We start from the raw sequence: 17,547 nt of genomic DNA on the forward strand, positions 1-17,547 counted from the left end.
ACCCGCTTACATTCATCAATAACGGTTCGACACAAATGTTACAGCACACAATTTGATGACATACGGCAGAACATCAACAACAACAACATCAAGAACAGCGAATGTACACAAACAAAGATACTATATTTGTAGCTATTGTGAATGGCTAAAAAGGCAAGTGATTTTTGAAACATACTGATATTCAACAACAGAGCAGATGAATGATTTATGTTTATATCGAAATGAGCTCGTAGAAACCTCAGGCCTCTTCGGCTTCTTGCTCATCCTCTTCCTCGAATTCTCCTTCTTCCTCGGCGGTGGCGTCCTGGTACTGCTGGTACTCGGATACCAAGTCGTTCATGTTGCTCTCGGCTTCAGTGAACTCCATCTCGTCCATGCCCTCACCAGTGTACCAGTGGAGGAAAGCTTTCCGCCGGAACATGGCGGTGAACTGCTCCGAGACTCGCTTGAAGAGCTCCTGGATGGCGGTGCTGTTGCCGATGAAGGTGGCTGCCATCTTGAGACCACGTGGTGGGATGTCGCAAACTGCGGTCTTGACGTTGTTGGGGATCCACTCGACGAAATAGCTGCTGTTCTTGTTCTGGACATTCAGCATCTGCTCGTCCACCTCTTTCATGGACATACGACCACGGAACACGGAGGCAACGGTGAGGTAACGGCCATGGCGAGGGTCGCAGGCGGCCATCATGTTTTTGGCATCGAACATCTGCTGGGTCAGCTCGGGAACGGTGAGGGCGCGGTACTGTTGGCTACCACGGCTGGTCAGAGGAGCGAAGCCTGGGATGAAGAAATGGAGACGAGGAAAGGGAACCATGTTGACTGCCAGTTTGCGGAGATCTGCGTTGAGCTGTCCAGGGAACCTGAGGCAGGTGGTGATACCGCTCATAGTGGCAGACACGAGATGGTTTAGGTCACCGTAGGTCGGTGTAGTTAGCTTCAGGGTACGGAAACAGATATCGTACAGCGCCTCGTTGTCAATACAGAATGTCTCGTCTGTGTTTTCAACCAGCTGGTGGACGGACAAGGTGGCGTTGTACGGCTCGACCACCGTATCGGACACCTTCGGGGACGGAACGACGCTGAAAGTGGTCATGATGCGATCCGGATACTCCTCACGGATTTTGCTGATCAGCAGGGTCCCCATACCGGAACCAGTACCGCCACCGAGAGAGTGGGTTAATTGGAAACCCTGGAGTACAAAAAACAAACAAACAAAAAAACCCAGAAAGAAAGACGGAGAGAAAAAAAAAGGGGGAGAAAGGGTAAAGAATATCGTAAGTAATCTCTTTGTGATAATTATACGACGAATCTCAGAATAAACGACGAAGGAGTATTATCCAACTGAAGTTTAACGGAGCATTTCACTGCGTTCCTTGTATTTCAGAAGGAAGCCAAATACTGACGTTCAAACTTAAGATATAGAACTCTTTGGAGCCGAACATTGCGGTATTTCATATTATTTTTGGGAATTATCACTGCAAATAATGGCAGCATACTGCATGGCTGTGGCTGTGGTTGATGAGGTGGATATGTCTCAATGGTCCTGATCCAATATACAGTAAAATAAAAGTGGAAAACGTAAAACGTTCCACAATAATGATCACAAAAGTGAGTTGGAAAATGCATTATAGAAGAGTTAACATTTAGACTTCAGTGTTCTGGAACAGTCTTAACTAATTTGTAGAAAAAACCATGCTGTCAATGTAAATCATGGATCACTCAAACACTTATTGACTAAACGAAGACTTTCTCGTCAAACTACCTGTAGACAGTCGCAGCTCTCTGCCTCCTTTCGCACGACATCGAGCACGGAGTCGACCAGCTCGGCTCCCTCCGTGTAGTGACCCTTGGCCCAGTTATTTCCTGCCCCGCTCTGGCCAAAGGTGAAGTTGTCCGGTCTGAAGATCTGACCGAAAGGCCCCGATCGAACAGAGTCCATGGTGCCGGGCTCGAGGTCCACGAGCACCGCCCTGGGGACGTACTTGCCTCCAGTGGCCTCATTGTAGTAGACGTTGATACGTTCTAACTGGAGGTCAGAGTCGCCATGGTAGGTTCCAGTCGGATCGATGCCGTGCTCATCAGAGATCACCTCCCAGAACTGAAATGAGAATGTGTTGCATCAATGATAGTAGTCAAAATGATGAATTGATCAGTGTTTTAGTATTAGCCATGATAAAAGAAATCATGGGCATACGTACTCGAGCGGGATTCGAACCTACGACCTCCTGATCTCCGGACAGGCGTCATCTCTACTAGACCACCGAGCTTCCGCCCGATAGTAAGTGTTGGTTCTAATCCTTATAGCGTGCAGCGGGTACAGCGTAATTATTCAAATTCATGAAATTCTTCAGTCGAGAGGTCTTTATGCCATTGATTGACGAATTGCGATACATCAACGTAAATAACGTCGATGTACATCGATGTAGGGCACTTTGTCAATCAGTTGCAAAAACCTCTCGACTGAAGAATTTCATAAATTTGAATACTAGTAATGTTCATAATAATCATTGTCATCATATCGCCCTATTATCGGTATAATATAATTATCATCATCATGTGCCGTAGCAATTAGCAGTAGTAACGCATTGATTTGATTTCCCTTATGACAATTTTTGGTATTTGATAACAGATCTGCTGGGCAGCAGAAGACAGGATATTCGTTGTAATTGACTGATTATTAGAAATTCCCTTTATGATTATACAATTTCATATACCTCGCGTCAACCGACGATCATTTTAGAAAGTCAATATCAGGGATAACATTTTTCCAATAAGTATCATGGTCACCACAGCTCTCAGAGACACAATTATCCACTGGAAGAAAATTGCTCAACAGAGCGAGAGGAGAGCTAGTTCTATTGTTCAGTCGTTTCCATGACTACAGCAAACACTACCATTGCGCCAGCTTGACATCAGGAAGAAACTATATTTTTCTCTCTCTGTTCCCAATGATATATTCGTTCGATGAGGTATACATGAGTCCGTCTCAAGAATGGAATGAACATCAATTCAATAAGCATGTCACAATGAGTAGGTCGATTAAGCAACACAGTCGCTTACCACTCGAAGTATGTCTGATTTCTAGGTACAAATCAACAAGAGGTAGCTCAAGTATTACCGTTGAATGCGTTCACGTCAACACGAATGCGGTGGTAATCTAAAACCAACTCATTGCCACACGATTTTGTTTTCACCATCTAGTTTTGTGTTACAGATATAATTCCGATAAGAAGTCAGCAAATAGATTTGAAGGATATTTTACCGCAGAGTGGAAAGGCAGCAACTGATCAGAGAAGGAATTAGCAAAGTCACACATTAAATGGAAAGCCAGAATGGTTGTCAACAAGCCACGTAAGACGGCAAAGGGTTGGCATTTCTAAGCTACGTGTGCAACCTTAATTAATTAAGCGATTGATTTTACCAGGGAGGTGAGACGTTTCGTCTCACCTCCCTGATTTTACCTTACCTCGCGTGCCCAATACACAGCTTTGTGAACTAGTAATGCCCCCCCCCCCATACCGATGTGATTATGCTTTAATGATATCGAGGTCCCTGGGTTGCTCAAATTCTTAGATGTGACTCATAGATAATGCAATTTTAATCACGCCTCAAATCATAATGCGTACGGTTTTGTTTGTTTACAAAAAAATTGCAATTCTACTTAAGCTAATACAAATCCTCCTGCTCATCAGACAGTTGGTTTGACATATCCATGGAAGTGGAAATGATGTACTCGGGTATTTAAACGGTCATGTTGTTGTTGTTGTTGTTTTTTCATCATCATTTGGAAAAGTTCGCTGGAATTAATTTAGATCTGCCAGCAGTGCAAGTTCTGACATCTAGTATACAGGCAGTGAATGACAGCTAAAATTACACTGTGCATGATGAGGTGAACGATGGGGTGCACGTCACGAGACCGACACCCACGAGTCATACAGCCAACGAGTCATACAGCTCACGAGTCATACAGCCCATGAGTTATACAGCTCACGAGTCATACAGCCCATTAGTTCGACACTAAGCTAATAAGGCCCACGAGACCGAACCATTAAGCCCCGTGTTGTATCTGTCGAACGCGTGGGCTGTTTTTACCTATTGTCGAACTCATGGGCTTTATTTGCTTATAGTGTCGAACTTATGGGCTGTATGACTCGTGAGCTGTATGACTCATGGACCTGTTTTCAATGTCGAACTCGTGGGCTGTATGACTCGTGGGTGTCAGTCTAGTGGGATGACCCCGAACGATGGTGTGTATGTGTGTGTATAGGGGCGTGTCTGTGTGTGTGTGTATGTGTGTGTGTGTGTGCGTGTGTGTGTGTGTGTGTGTGTGTGCTTTTTATTAATGCCCCTTGCTAGCATTTGCAGATTATAAAAAAGAGCTTTAGTGCTTCTAAATACTTCTTAAATGTGAGATAGGGATGAAAATAACCAACATGAAAATGTCAATCAGGGTATTTTAAGTATTGTTAGATATACAAAATATGAACAGTTAGTAGTTTTGTTAAAACCGTTTTTAGAATAAACCATCGCCGTGACGGTTTATCGAGAAAAAAGGGTGATGTCGCCTTATATTTGCGCTTTATTGTGAATTTTGTGTATAGGGTATACGGTAAGGTGTTTGTGATACTAGTATACGACTGAACTATACATACGCATCAAAATGTGATAATTCGAACATTTCTTTAATATCTGCTCCCGATGTTAAATAGAAGCTTTGATGTCAAGACCACAGGGTCACAGAAATTTATCAGACCTCACCGACACAGACGGTCAGTCCACTTTCCATCTCTGGCAGGTGTCTCTCGCCATCTTTGACAATACCAGACGGGGTAATCAAGAGGCCATCCATCTAATCACAATGTGAATAAACTCTCCAATCTCCCTGTAGGATGTCCTCCTTTCTCCTCCCATGGCAGAGGACACCTGCATCCTGCATTGTATTCAGCTAGTTCATTGGAAATGTGGGTGAGGAAAAAAAAAAGATTGGTGCGATCTTTTACCGCCATGTCATAAACTTCTCATCTCACTGGGTCTAATCCTCAAAGCGCAGGTGGTGGATCATTATTCTTTATGTGTTCACGGTGCACTGTACTTTGTCTGTATTCCTCGCTGGATGAAAAAAAACAACAACAACTAAAATTACTTTGTGGCTTTTAGTGGCATGATTAATTGATGACACTAGTATTCAAAGTTCGTATATGCTGCGGTGATGGTTCGCTTTTTATCGCGCCGACGGCTGTGAGAGTCAAGGTTATACGTCCCGTAACCATGACAACGCATCATCGAACAGACGCTCTCAGTCAATGAGAATGGTGCGTGATAAGACGCCGCTCCGCATTAAGCTCCTCGATCCGTTCATGCACATCGATTAGTTTTCTCTTCATCAGATAGCGCTTCATTAATGCTGGCTAGCACTCAAAATTGAATTTCTCTCTGAGCGTAATGTATATCACCATGGTAACCCTGCAGCGCGGTCTGAACCATTTGCCCGCAAACACAAATGAAACAGGGCGCTTTTATTCAAGAGAGCACATCAATATTGCATTGAGTATAGTATCTTGCTGTCAGCTCCCCCCCCCCCCCCCCCATCCCTTTTTAAAGGGGCGGCTGTGACATGTTGAGCACTATCATATCGTAACATACACACATTTCGATGTCGGGAAATCTTGCTATCTCATCACTTGAAGACCAAGGACATGAAACACCCTCATGGACAAAATGAGATACATTGTGGAATTTGACTAACTGATACAAGATCTTTCATCTCTCTTTGGAAACTTGCCCCGCAGATGCATTATCGAAAATGAATAAAACTATGAAAAAACCCCAAATAATTTTCACTGACCTTTCTGAAGGAAAAGAAAGAAGGGGTATGAAAGAGTCTTTAGTATTTGTTCAAAATTTGCCTCAATCTTATTGCATGTCCTTTCATACAAACATCTTCGTCTATCAAAGATGTGAAACTATTCGAGAATCGTTTTAGACACACCAGTGATATACTTCCATTACATTTAATACCCAAGCTCTGAACAACGACTTCTGCCACTAACCTACTGATGAATGTGAAAAGGACATATTCACAAAGGGTAGACCGTCATGAATGCTTGTGAAGATGAATATATTTTGAGCGATTATTTTTTTTTGAATGTGTGTGTGTGTGTGTGTGTGTGTGTGTGTGTGTGTGTGTGTGTTTATGAAAGAATAGAGCTCTTACTCTCATCCTTTTTGGAAATACAATTACCTGGAGCAGTCTATTAAATCTGCTTCTCTCCCTTTTCTAAACGTTCTTATTTCATGTAGAGAAAGTATTAAACAGTGCTATTGTCAGTAAAGATAAAGCAATATATATCACTGTTGAGATTATATCAAAATTTTTGTCATTATAACGACAAAGACAGTAACTACAGTGTAACAATTTGTGTAAAGTTATTAGTATGGGTTGCATGAGTCTTAAAACATTGAGACATTCTTTACTACTGGAAAAGGCCTCTCGGTTACGCAATACTACTTTCAATAGAATTGTGAATTGAATTAATTCATTTTCAGTCAACGACAAAAAGATATCTTCGTTAAAGGGGATGGCTAGTAACTGATCAGTGGGAATCAGTGGGAATGCTGGGGGATGATTGTTTCAATCCTTGTGGGATTCATTCAAGAGCACATTATATATCTATTTTTGAGTGAAAATTATTTGCTTCAGAATGGTCTCATATTCAAGTAATGTGCAGTTAATCGTTAACAATTGCCCCGTCACATGCTAACCTGGAAACATTAAACTGCACATTACTTAAATATGAGACCATTCTGAGGCAAATAATTTTTACACAACAATAGATATACAATGTACTATAAATGAATCCCTCAAGGATTGGAACAATCATCCCCCAGCATTCCCACTGATCAGTTATTAGCCATCCCCTTTAAATCAACGGGACCAAAGAGTTCACACAGAAAGAAAGGGGAAAAAGAATACGGGATGATTTCGTAGTTCGTGTAGAGACGACATCTGCTTATATAATCATGAAACTTGTTATTGGAAATTTTGCATATTAAGTGTCAAATCGAGCTGATCATCTGAGAGAATATTACAGAAGTGAAGAATATTCAGGAGTAAAGACAACTCCGCACATATGCAAACTTACACATGGCCTAACTCCTGACCTTACAACAAGCCAAAATACACCATTGATGTTTGCACACCATGCAGGGCGCTATCAACGAGCTCCTAAGGACAACGTGCACAGCGTTTCAAACATCATAACAATCTCCTCAGTAGTCATGTTCATAATATCCCCAGCACACTTACCTTGGCGCCAATTTGGTTTCCGCACTGCCCAGCTTGGATGTGCACGATTTCACGCATGTTTCTGGCTAGTGAAATACAAGAAGGTACTAAGAAGTCAACGGACGAGTACGGGGTCGATCACCGGTGGCAGATGATGCTATGTCTCCTGATGTGACTAACAGTCGACGAGTGAGTGACGATGAGCCAACGCCTCTCCCAGCATCCATCTGCTGATGCTGAAAGCCGACAGCCCAGTCCATAGTCATGGAAACGCCCGCTGAGGTCGCCCTGCGCGCTTATCACTTGCCGTCTGTTTCCGCTGTTCGGACTATCACATCGTGCTTACTAAAAAGCTGGAGCAGAAAACAAAAGGAGACACAACTTTACACATCTTGAGAGCACTATGAAGTTATAAGTTGATTTGTTTTCTCCTGAAAATACGCCTATCTTTGGAAATGTTTCGAAATACATTGTAGTAAACATATTGGTAAAAGACTACTATTTCTCCTGTCAAAATATCTCATTTATTTTTTACTATACTTGTGTGTTCCTTTTCATTTCTCACCATACTGATTGAAATTCAACCGGCCTCTTAACAACAACAACAACAACAACAACAACAACAACAACAACAACAACAACAACAACAACAACAATAACAATTACAACAAAATGATACACTGAAAATAACATACGTATCTATGTGAATTGCCAATGATGGTTCTTTCTCACCATTTCTCCCCATGCTATTGAATTCGCTGTATTGCAACACAAATAAAGTTAAGGGTCTAAGACAAAGAACTTTTCCCCAGGAGGAAAAAAATCTCTTTTGACTATGATGACATATGATTACCCACAATCCATCACTATCGGTCATTTCAACCAATCACCATGCGACAATATTTACGCATCTCAATCCCGTGTGATTTAACACCGGGCTGATGATTTATGTGTATGAATAAGGCTATCAAAGGGAACGTCTAGTTTTGGTTTAGACCTATCTTCAGGTTTCTGTTATTTTATGATGAGATAATGAAAAACCTCCTATGAAATATTAAAGAGCATGTAATTCCAAGAGGAATTCATCGGTTGAATAAAAAAGGTGATGGGGTTGCATATTATATAAAGGAGGGAATTGATTTTCGGCTACGAAGTGACTTATCTGATACAAATTTGTATTATGAATCTTTGTTTATAGAAGCGAATATTACAAACACTAAATATGTTATTGGATGTGTGTACAGAGCGCCTGGTGCTGATATAAGATATAAGTATTGATAGATTTGATGATACAATGGAAATTGTGAGTGCAGAAAATAAGAAAATATATATAATGGGCGACTTTAATGTAAATTTATTGAATATTAATGTAGATAATAAAGTTAAAGATTTTGTTGACTTTGTGACTTCATATGGTCTATTCTCCCTAATTAATAAACCAACTCGTGTTACGTCTTCAAACGCAACCTTAATTGATAATATCTTTACAAACTGTGTTAAAGACCATTTTCATTCTGGTATTCTGTGCTCAGATTTTTCTGACCATATGCCCATTTTTAGCATCAATAAAGGTGGTGCTGTTACAGCTGTTAATAGCAAAGGTAAAATATTTCGGCGTGTTATTGATGAAGAGAAGATTAATGTTTTTAAGCAAACGTTATTTGACGTTAATTGGTCTTGTTTGTTTAATTTGTATGATGCTAATGACTCTTATGAACAGTTTATTGATACTTTTGTAATATTATATGATTCAATTTTTCCTTTAGTTGAGATGAAGTCAAAGAAAAAATGTAGAAAACCATGGATTACCCCAGGCCTCCTGAAATCTATTAATCAGAAGCATAAGTTGTACTCTAGGTTTATTAAGATCGAAGTGATGCAAACTTTAAAAAGTATGTGGTACATAAAAATTTGTTGACTTCTGCTGTTCGACAGAGCAAAAAGAGATATCATGATAATGTTTTTCGGTCAACACAATATGATATTAAGAAGACATGGTATCACATAGATGAATTATCAGGGAGAGGGAAAAAACCATTAATTCCGAGTGAAATGTACCATAACGGCATTACACTTCAGTCAGATTTATATAAAGCTGAATATTTTAATAAATATTTTATTGATTTGCCCTCAAAGATAACCAATGATATACCTGCTGCCAAAAGTTCATTTCTAGAATACTTATCTGTGCAAAGTCACTCCTCATCATTGTATTTTACTCCAACATCTGTTCATGAAATTATAAAATATGCTACTGCCCTAAACCCATCAAAATCATGTGGGTCAGATGATGTATCTCCAATGGTTGTAAAGAGTTGTATACAGTATATTGCTGATCCCTTGTGTGATATTTTCAACAAGTCTCTTTCACAAGGAATTGTTCCACAAAAATTGAAATTAGCAAATGTAATCCCTGTATTTAAAAAGAATGATAACAAATGTATAGAAAATTATAGACCAATTGCTTTGTTGCCCATTTTCTCAAAGATCCTTGAAAAAATTGTGTATAAAAGATTGGATGATTATCTTCAATCATATAGTGTTTTGATTCCACAACAATTTGGTTTTCGGAAAAGATGTTCCACGAGCATGGGTGTCTTGAATTTAGTGAATACTGTCATTAATGCTATTGATAGTGGCAGGTATTGTATTGGTATATTTTTAGATTTGTCGAAGGCTTTTGATACTATTGACCATTCGATACTCCTGTGTAAGCTTGAGCATTATGGTATTCATGGGGTAGCTTTAACTTGGTTTAAAGATTACTTGCAAAATAGACAGCAATATGTAACGGTAAATGGAGTTAAATCACAGTCGAGGCAAGTAACATGTGGTGTTCCACAGGGCTCAGTCCTAGGCCCTTTATTGTTCCTTATTTATATTAATGACATTATCAATTCATCTAGCTTATTTACTTATTCGCTTTTTGCAGACGACACTTGCTTACTTGCTCACCACAACTATTTGTTACCCTTAATAAACTCTGTAAATGATGAAATTGGTAATATATTTGAATGGTTTTGTTGTAATAAACTATTATTGAATACTAGTAAATCTCAATATGTTGTATTTAGATTAAGAGGGAAAAGAATCCAAAATGACATTGTTCCACTGGTAATAGGCGGTAACCAGATTGAACGAAGCCATAACGTGCGATTCCTAGGCGTTATAGTCGATAAATATTTATCGTGGAAAGACCACGTCAGTTACGTCTGTACTAAAGTTTCTTGTAGTGTTGGTATCTTATCCAAGTTACGTCTCTATTTACCAAAAGAAACCTTGATTACTCTGTATAATGTCATAGTTATGCCTCATTTGATGTACTGTAATGTAGCTTGGGGAAATACTTATAGGACTCATATAGATAAGTTGATTGTTCTTCAGAAAAAAGCTGTAAGGTATATTACAAATTCGAACTATAGAAGTCCAAGTTTGCCATTGTTTATTCAACTTCATATTTTGCCATTTGAGAAATCAATTATCTTGAGTTGCTTGATTTTTATGTTTAAGACACAAGGTGATCCGAAATCTTTCATGAAGGATGCGTTTGTGTTAAATTCCATACCGTTCATGCTTATGATACGCGTAAAAGTAATTTCATTCATCAACCCTTTGTAAGAACTCAAACTGCCCAAAATTCATTTGCATATGTTTGTATTAGAGAATGGAATAATTTGCCATTGAGAATTAGGTCAGCCTCAACACTATCCAACTTTAAACGTACATGTCGCATCTATCTTGAGGGAAATTTGTAAAACAAGAATTGATCAGGGAAGCTGAATTTAAAAGTATAGTAAAATAGAAAGTATCTTTCTGCAATTTCATGTGAACTACATGTATGTGCATGAGCGTTTTTGTGACACGTGTTTGTGTGATTGAATGTGTGTGTCTGTGTGTGCGTGTGTATGTGTGCTTGTGTTGCATCTGTCCTATGTAAATATGTTACTATTATACTTCTTGTTAATATGCTTAAAACTTAAGTATGTTTTGTTTTATATGTTTATCCGGGACCCCTTTTTTACAAGCTCTGCTTCTTTTGGGGTCCCAAACCATTCATTATTCTTAATGCTGTATCCCTTTGTAAAATGTCAAATGTTTAATGAATTGGTTAAATAAAACTTGAAACTTGAAACTTGTTTATTTGGTGAAAATTGGTTTTGAAATGGCTACATAGATATCCCGAACAGAGCGATCCTAATGTTGTTGTTGTTTTAAAGAAAGAAAGAATTAGAGAGAGAGAAAAAAAAATGGGGCCCTACACAAATAATTTGCCCCAGACAACACTTACATAAAGCAAACATTATAAATCTTAGAGATTTATATAACAGTACGGGTGAGACTCACCTTTTATTACGATCGCTTTGTTTTACTTTGTTTTTAGATATCTCAGCCATTCCAAAACCAATTTTAATCAAATAAACATTGAATTTCTCTAAGAATGGTATATGTTTTGTACTATTTCATAAGTGGTTTCTTGGTATCTCGCAAAAAGTTAAAACGCCCAATCCTTATCTCCACCAATACTATACCATCCCTTTAATACCGAATAATCTGAAAATTATGATGTTCTTCTTTCACATCATTCAAATCAACTTCAAAGAGAACGTTCTTCCGAAAATTATAACAATATAAATAGTACAAGATTGTGGGTTTTTGTTTTCCAATACAGACCTTAGGATGAGAAACTCGCCATTAACATCACTCTTGTACATACAGAAGGGGGGGGGATAAACTTTTTGTTTCTGGGGATTTTTGCCAGCAACTATGTTTGTAATTAAACTTTCAACACATTCATGCAAAACTAATCCTCAGAGAATATGGGATCCACAGATTTAATGATGCAATGCCGGCAACAGTAAGATATTGGATAATCGGTTAATTATACCACCGCTGTCAAGTGTCAAAACTTTCTCAATAGTATTTTGTTTAACATATTAAATTGTCAACAACATTTTCAAAGATTGACTTTGATTTACTGAAATAATGATAATGATAATAATAATGATAATAATAATAATGATAATGATAATAATAATAATAATAATAATAATAATAATAATAATAATAATAATAATAATAATATAATCATAACAATAATATATGTCGACTATAATCTCATATTTTTGCACTTCATAATTGAACATGGCATAGGCCCTACTTATGATAAATTTCCGATAAAACGAGGAATTTAATGTGTAGGATAAGGTGTACACGACTGCCGTCTTTCACAAGGCCTAGCTCGCATAAGGCCTCACGCTCCTAATTCAACTCGGGCATTGCCTACAGGGAAGGCAGTACAAAGATGAGGTGATGTTATGTTTTACCAAAACAAATCATTAAAAATCAAAAGTGGAAAATTGCCACCTTTGGTATTGTTTGACATTGCTTGAGGACAGGAGCTTCTGCAGGCTATGAAGAAGTTGAATGAATCAGGGTTTTTGTATCTTTAATGAATTTTTATTGATATATGAGGTAATTTGCTATTTTTATTGTTTTTGAGAATGACTGGATGACTAGTCTCGTATGGAGGCTCTTAACTTTTTTTAGAGCTGAAAAACATCCAAAAATATGTTGTTTGCTTGAAAGCAGAGAAAATTTCCCTTCATCTGCTTCAATTTAAAAAAATTCTATGATTCGATTGATTTTTTATGATTTATGGAATATGCTGCATTTAACACAGGTTTCTATAACATGGGAGCCCGGAAAAGGAGCGTGAGGCCATAAAGGATTCTAACACGAACAATGCACACACGCAAACTCAAGAACGTCCACGGTATGAAAGTCGCCATTCTTCACGTATTCGCACAGTAAACAGAGCAATGACGTAACAAAAAGCCCATCCCCATTCTTCGAGTCTCACCAAGCCTCCCGAGCCCCATATCAGATAGACTGTGAGTAGAGCACACCTTTCTGGTCTCAGGCCCTTCTACGCCAAAGAAATCAGGTAAGTATATAGCTTCTGGCTCATCAAAAATGCAACACTGTTGGTGGTGCTACGTATATGATACCGTACTGTTAATTGTACTATTTGTTGTGTTGTGTACAGTTGTGTTGTGTTATGATTCTGATTAACGCTGCGTGAAAAGGCGTGGTATATGAAGCATAAGCGATCGAACCTTGTTATAGATCAAAATGCTAAATGGATTGTACAGTGTAAGTTGTACAGATTGCTTTGGGTCTAGAATTCTACACCCTTTCTTTACGATCGAGACCTGTGTTTATCACTCATGATAGCCCATCATGACGTACCTCTAGTGCTAATATGCACTGCATAGTGAGAAGAAGAAAGAAAAGAAGAGGAGATAGCAGAGAGAAGAAGAAAAGCAGAAGCAGTAGAAGTATATAGGAGTGGCAGTCATAGGAATATTGTTTTGATTTTGAGTCTAGAACAGCTTTGGTGCCTGCGGTACAGCTGCTTTCAGTCAAGCTGTATTGTAATTTAGGGCATATTGCTCACATTCAGATTATCAGATACTATTCAGTCTAGTTCTGTGGAGTTGCCCTTTGGAAACTTCTTTCATGCGCATGAGATGGTACACTGCACAGTACACTTCATATCCAGTAAGAACGGATTTAGGCTGTGACAAGGACGCATTCACAATCCCACCTCCAGTATGTCTGTGAGCGCACACGGTAGGAACTATCGAGTCCATAACAATGATTATTGTATACCTATACGAGGTGGTTTTGCGAGGCAATTGCAGTTGGTATTTTGCAGGGTCAAAAGGTCAGCAGTCAATATTCGTTGGTATTTTGCTTCTACCGGTTTCGCCATTCACTTTACACAGGGAGGTGGGAAGAGGAGTGGAATCTCTCTTCCCACCTCCCTGCTTTACATTCGCCATTCACTTTACATAACAGGCACCTCCCTGCATGCAGGGAGGTGAGACAAAACTTTCCGGTCGACCACAAAGAGAAGGTCGCTGTGTGTCGGTTGCACACACCGTGCACAAAACAATACGTTAGCACGTAATAACGAGGACGGTCGCTGCGACTGTGTGAGCGGGCGGCATACCGCACAGCATTTCACTCCTGCCCCCGCCTCCTTATTGCTCTGTTATTTTTTTTTTATTATATCCCTCATGTAAAGCTTCTTGCCATATGATTGTACAGAGCACGAAAATGGTGTAGTTTTACTAGCTAGCTACGAACAGCTGGAAGCGGTGCAATTGCTTGCGTGATATAGTACTTTTGGGAATCCACGATCTGCACGCAGTCGTGATCGTGCGTACCTGATTGCGCATGGGGTTGTGTGCAAGCATGTGGGTGTAGTTGAGCGCTGTCAGTGGTGTAGGGTTCGACCTGACGCCGAGTGGAGTTTGTTACAGTAACCGAAGTTTACATTGTAATGTAACTGCTCGAAGATGCCTAAAATGCCTGAAAATGGGTAATATTAATAATATACTAATACTACACTTACTAACAGCGCGATTTTTAAAATCGCGATAGTTTGGTTTCACCGTTTACATTTGCGCAAAAGCATGCGAAGTTTGAGCTTCACGAACCATCGCGATTTTTTGGTCGGTATAGTGCGCACGTGTTACCTCTCTTCAACACGTAGCTAGTAGACGAGTGGATCGTGGAAGTGCGGGCTATTCGTATTCACTGCCAACTGCAGTGCAGTCTATTTTGCTTACAGCTAGCTAGCTGGTTGGAACGTTGAGCCAGGACTTTCTCAGTCCAATGCACACATAAATTTGTGTTTCTCGAGAGTGTAAACTTACGGTAAAACTATATCTTGCTATACTAGATCACATACGGTAGCAGGTGTGTAAAACTTCAGCTAAGTGTGGGAAAGTTGATGAAAGTAGCATTCAGGAGGATCATGAAATTTCGCCGATATGACGAAAGTGAGAAGTAGGACTTGAAGTTAGGACTGGTATTTCATCAGGCGACAGCAAGAACTCACCATTGTTTTACCAAGGAGGTTTTATACATTGGAGTTCCAACTGGCTGTGATTATTCAAACAGTAAAGAAGTTGTCAGATTTCTGTTGATGTACAAAGGAATTCCACAGGTGCACTTGTGCCTTTGATGATCGATGTTCCTTGCCGCCGTCTTGCTCAGCATTCTGAAGATTAATTTTCAAAGTTATCATAATTTTGGCCATATTTTGCTTATCTATTTATTAAATGAAATGAAATTTCAATTAATGATAAAGCATGTAAAACAAAGGACATTTCCGTCCTGAAATTTGCGCAAAAGTGTAAATCAGAGCTGTATCATGTGAAAATGTTTAAAACTGTACCATTCTGGAAAGCCGGTTTTATCACTTTTCCGCTTAATTAGTTTACACAAATGAAACTAATATGGAATAATCTTCAAGTATAATTCTTTATTGATAGATATATCAGATTAATGCCCGCATATTCCCAGTCGAGTAATTTTCATCTTCATTTCAACATTTTTTGCTCAATTTCTATTCGCGCATCCTCATGTCTGTACCACCTACTTTTTATAAGAAGGGATAGCGAAAAGTAATTACCATCACAAAGAAATATCTTCCTTTGAAAGTGGTTAGTGATTATGCAATGAGACACGATTCAATTGTCTTCCTATCTGCGCGGCAGATCCTGTTTTGCACATGCTTCAAATATTTTTGAGCGGCGGCTTCGAACATCGAGCAAAGGAAATAAGACGGTTGTGACTCCATTCTCTAGAACCTCCTTGGTTTTACCGACAGTCAACGTATACAGAGAGCAGTATGGGCACTCCAAATTCAACGCATTTCTGGGAGAACATTATTTTGGTATAAGTCGTTATGGGGTGATGATACGTGGTTGGAGAACTTCAGGTTTGTTACTAGTTTTCAATGTTATAGTTTCATCAGGAAGGTGAGAGACCACGAGTCGAGGATCGGCCGTTTACCTGTACAGCATAATGTACCCTGTACTCTGGCCAGCGCCGATGTACTCTACAATCATTGTTCCAAAGAGGGATTGGGAGCGCGCGTAAACTCCCGGTGCAATCTGATACCGAAAGTCACGTAATGAAAAATCGCGATACTGTATTTCTGCTGCTTTGGGGTTACGCTAAACTTCGCCCTAAACATCGCGATGTTTCAAAAATTGCACTCCGGCTGGCGATTTTTCTGGCGATATTTCAAGGGCGTTTGGGTGTAGTTGCTTAGCAACTTGCACCCAAATGTCGTAATTTTAGAAAAATCGCGATTTTTCGACCCGGGCAATACAATTCTAGTTCGGACAATAATGTCGTATCCCCTTTAACGCCAGTCCATATTATGTATTAGGTCATGCAACGAGTCAATGCACCATCACAATAATCAATTCTTCGCAATTTTGACCCGTCTAACGAGTATATGCCATCAATACATTGTTAACACTTGTCTGCAATCAGTATAGTACCCTATTTTTCCTACAGAATTCGCTGCGGCATATAATATCACACAGAGAAAGAGTTGCTGGCAATACGTCCATTTGGGCCTCGTACACAGAATAGATAGGCCATCGACAAACAAGACATTGAGGAGTGTTACGGCACATTTTGGTAAATTACCAAAATGTGCAGTTACCAAAGTGTGCCGTGACATGTTACGGCACATTTTGGTGACTGTACATTTTGGTAAATTTACCAAAATGTGCAGGATATTGACGGCACATTTTGGTAACTTTCTACTCCCCCAGTCATCACTAAAACAAATTAAAACTGTATCGCCACCCATGATCCGGTATTATGAGAGTGCCATGGCAGCACAGGGACTCAATACATTGACATATCTATACCAGAAATATGCCCCCCCCCCTTCACAAAATACTCCCGGAATGCTAAATCTCCTACCAATGCACTTGACCCACACTTACTTACAACTTTGGGATCCTATATACCCCATAAGAATGATCCTCACCAAGTTTGAGTGTCTGAAATCCGCCCACTGGTTCTGAAGAAGATGAAAATTTGTTTCCCCCTTGCCCCCCCCCCCCCCCCCGGTCTCCAAGGGGGATACCCTAAGTATTCCCATAAACAAATTATATCTTCAGCTGTAAAGATATCCGCTACAACATGCATCTTGCGTGTAATGCTTTTGGCCTGGAGCACAAATTTCTACCTATTTCCGGGGGGGGGGGGGAGGGAGGCCTCCCCATGGGGGCCATATGCCCAACAGGAACAACCTTATTACCCAACTCCCTAAGGATCGATGATCCCCACCAAGTTTTACTGAAATTCGCCGACTGGTTCTGAAGAAAAATATGAAAATGTGTTTTCCCCCCTTAGCCACCACCCCTCAAACTTTCACCCCATCT

General features: G+C 39.7%; 1 protein-coding gene across 1 annotated transcript; it reads right to left on the reverse strand.

Moving 5' to 3' along the window:
- Positions 1-238: 238 nt before the first annotated feature.
- LOC140239192 (tubulin beta-4B chain-like) lies at positions 239-7,439 on the reverse strand. The gene is made up of 3 exons (XM_072319073.1): positions 7,307-7,439; positions 1,763-2,098; positions 239-1,189 (listed from the first exon to the last, which is right to left on the reverse strand). Exons 1-3 carry the CDS (start codon positions 7,361-7,363, stop codon positions 239-241), a joined length of 1,344 nt encoding a protein of 447 aa, XP_072175174.1. The 5' UTR covers positions 7,364-7,439.
- Positions 7,440-17,547: the final 10,108 nt, after the last annotated feature.

This window comes from Diadema setosum, chromosome 15 (assembly GCF_964275005.1).
Source record: "Diadema setosum chromosome 15, eeDiaSeto1, whole genome shotgun sequence".
Classification (NCBI taxonomy): domain Eukaryota; kingdom Metazoa; phylum Echinodermata; class Echinoidea; order Diadematoida; family Diadematidae; genus Diadema; species Diadema setosum.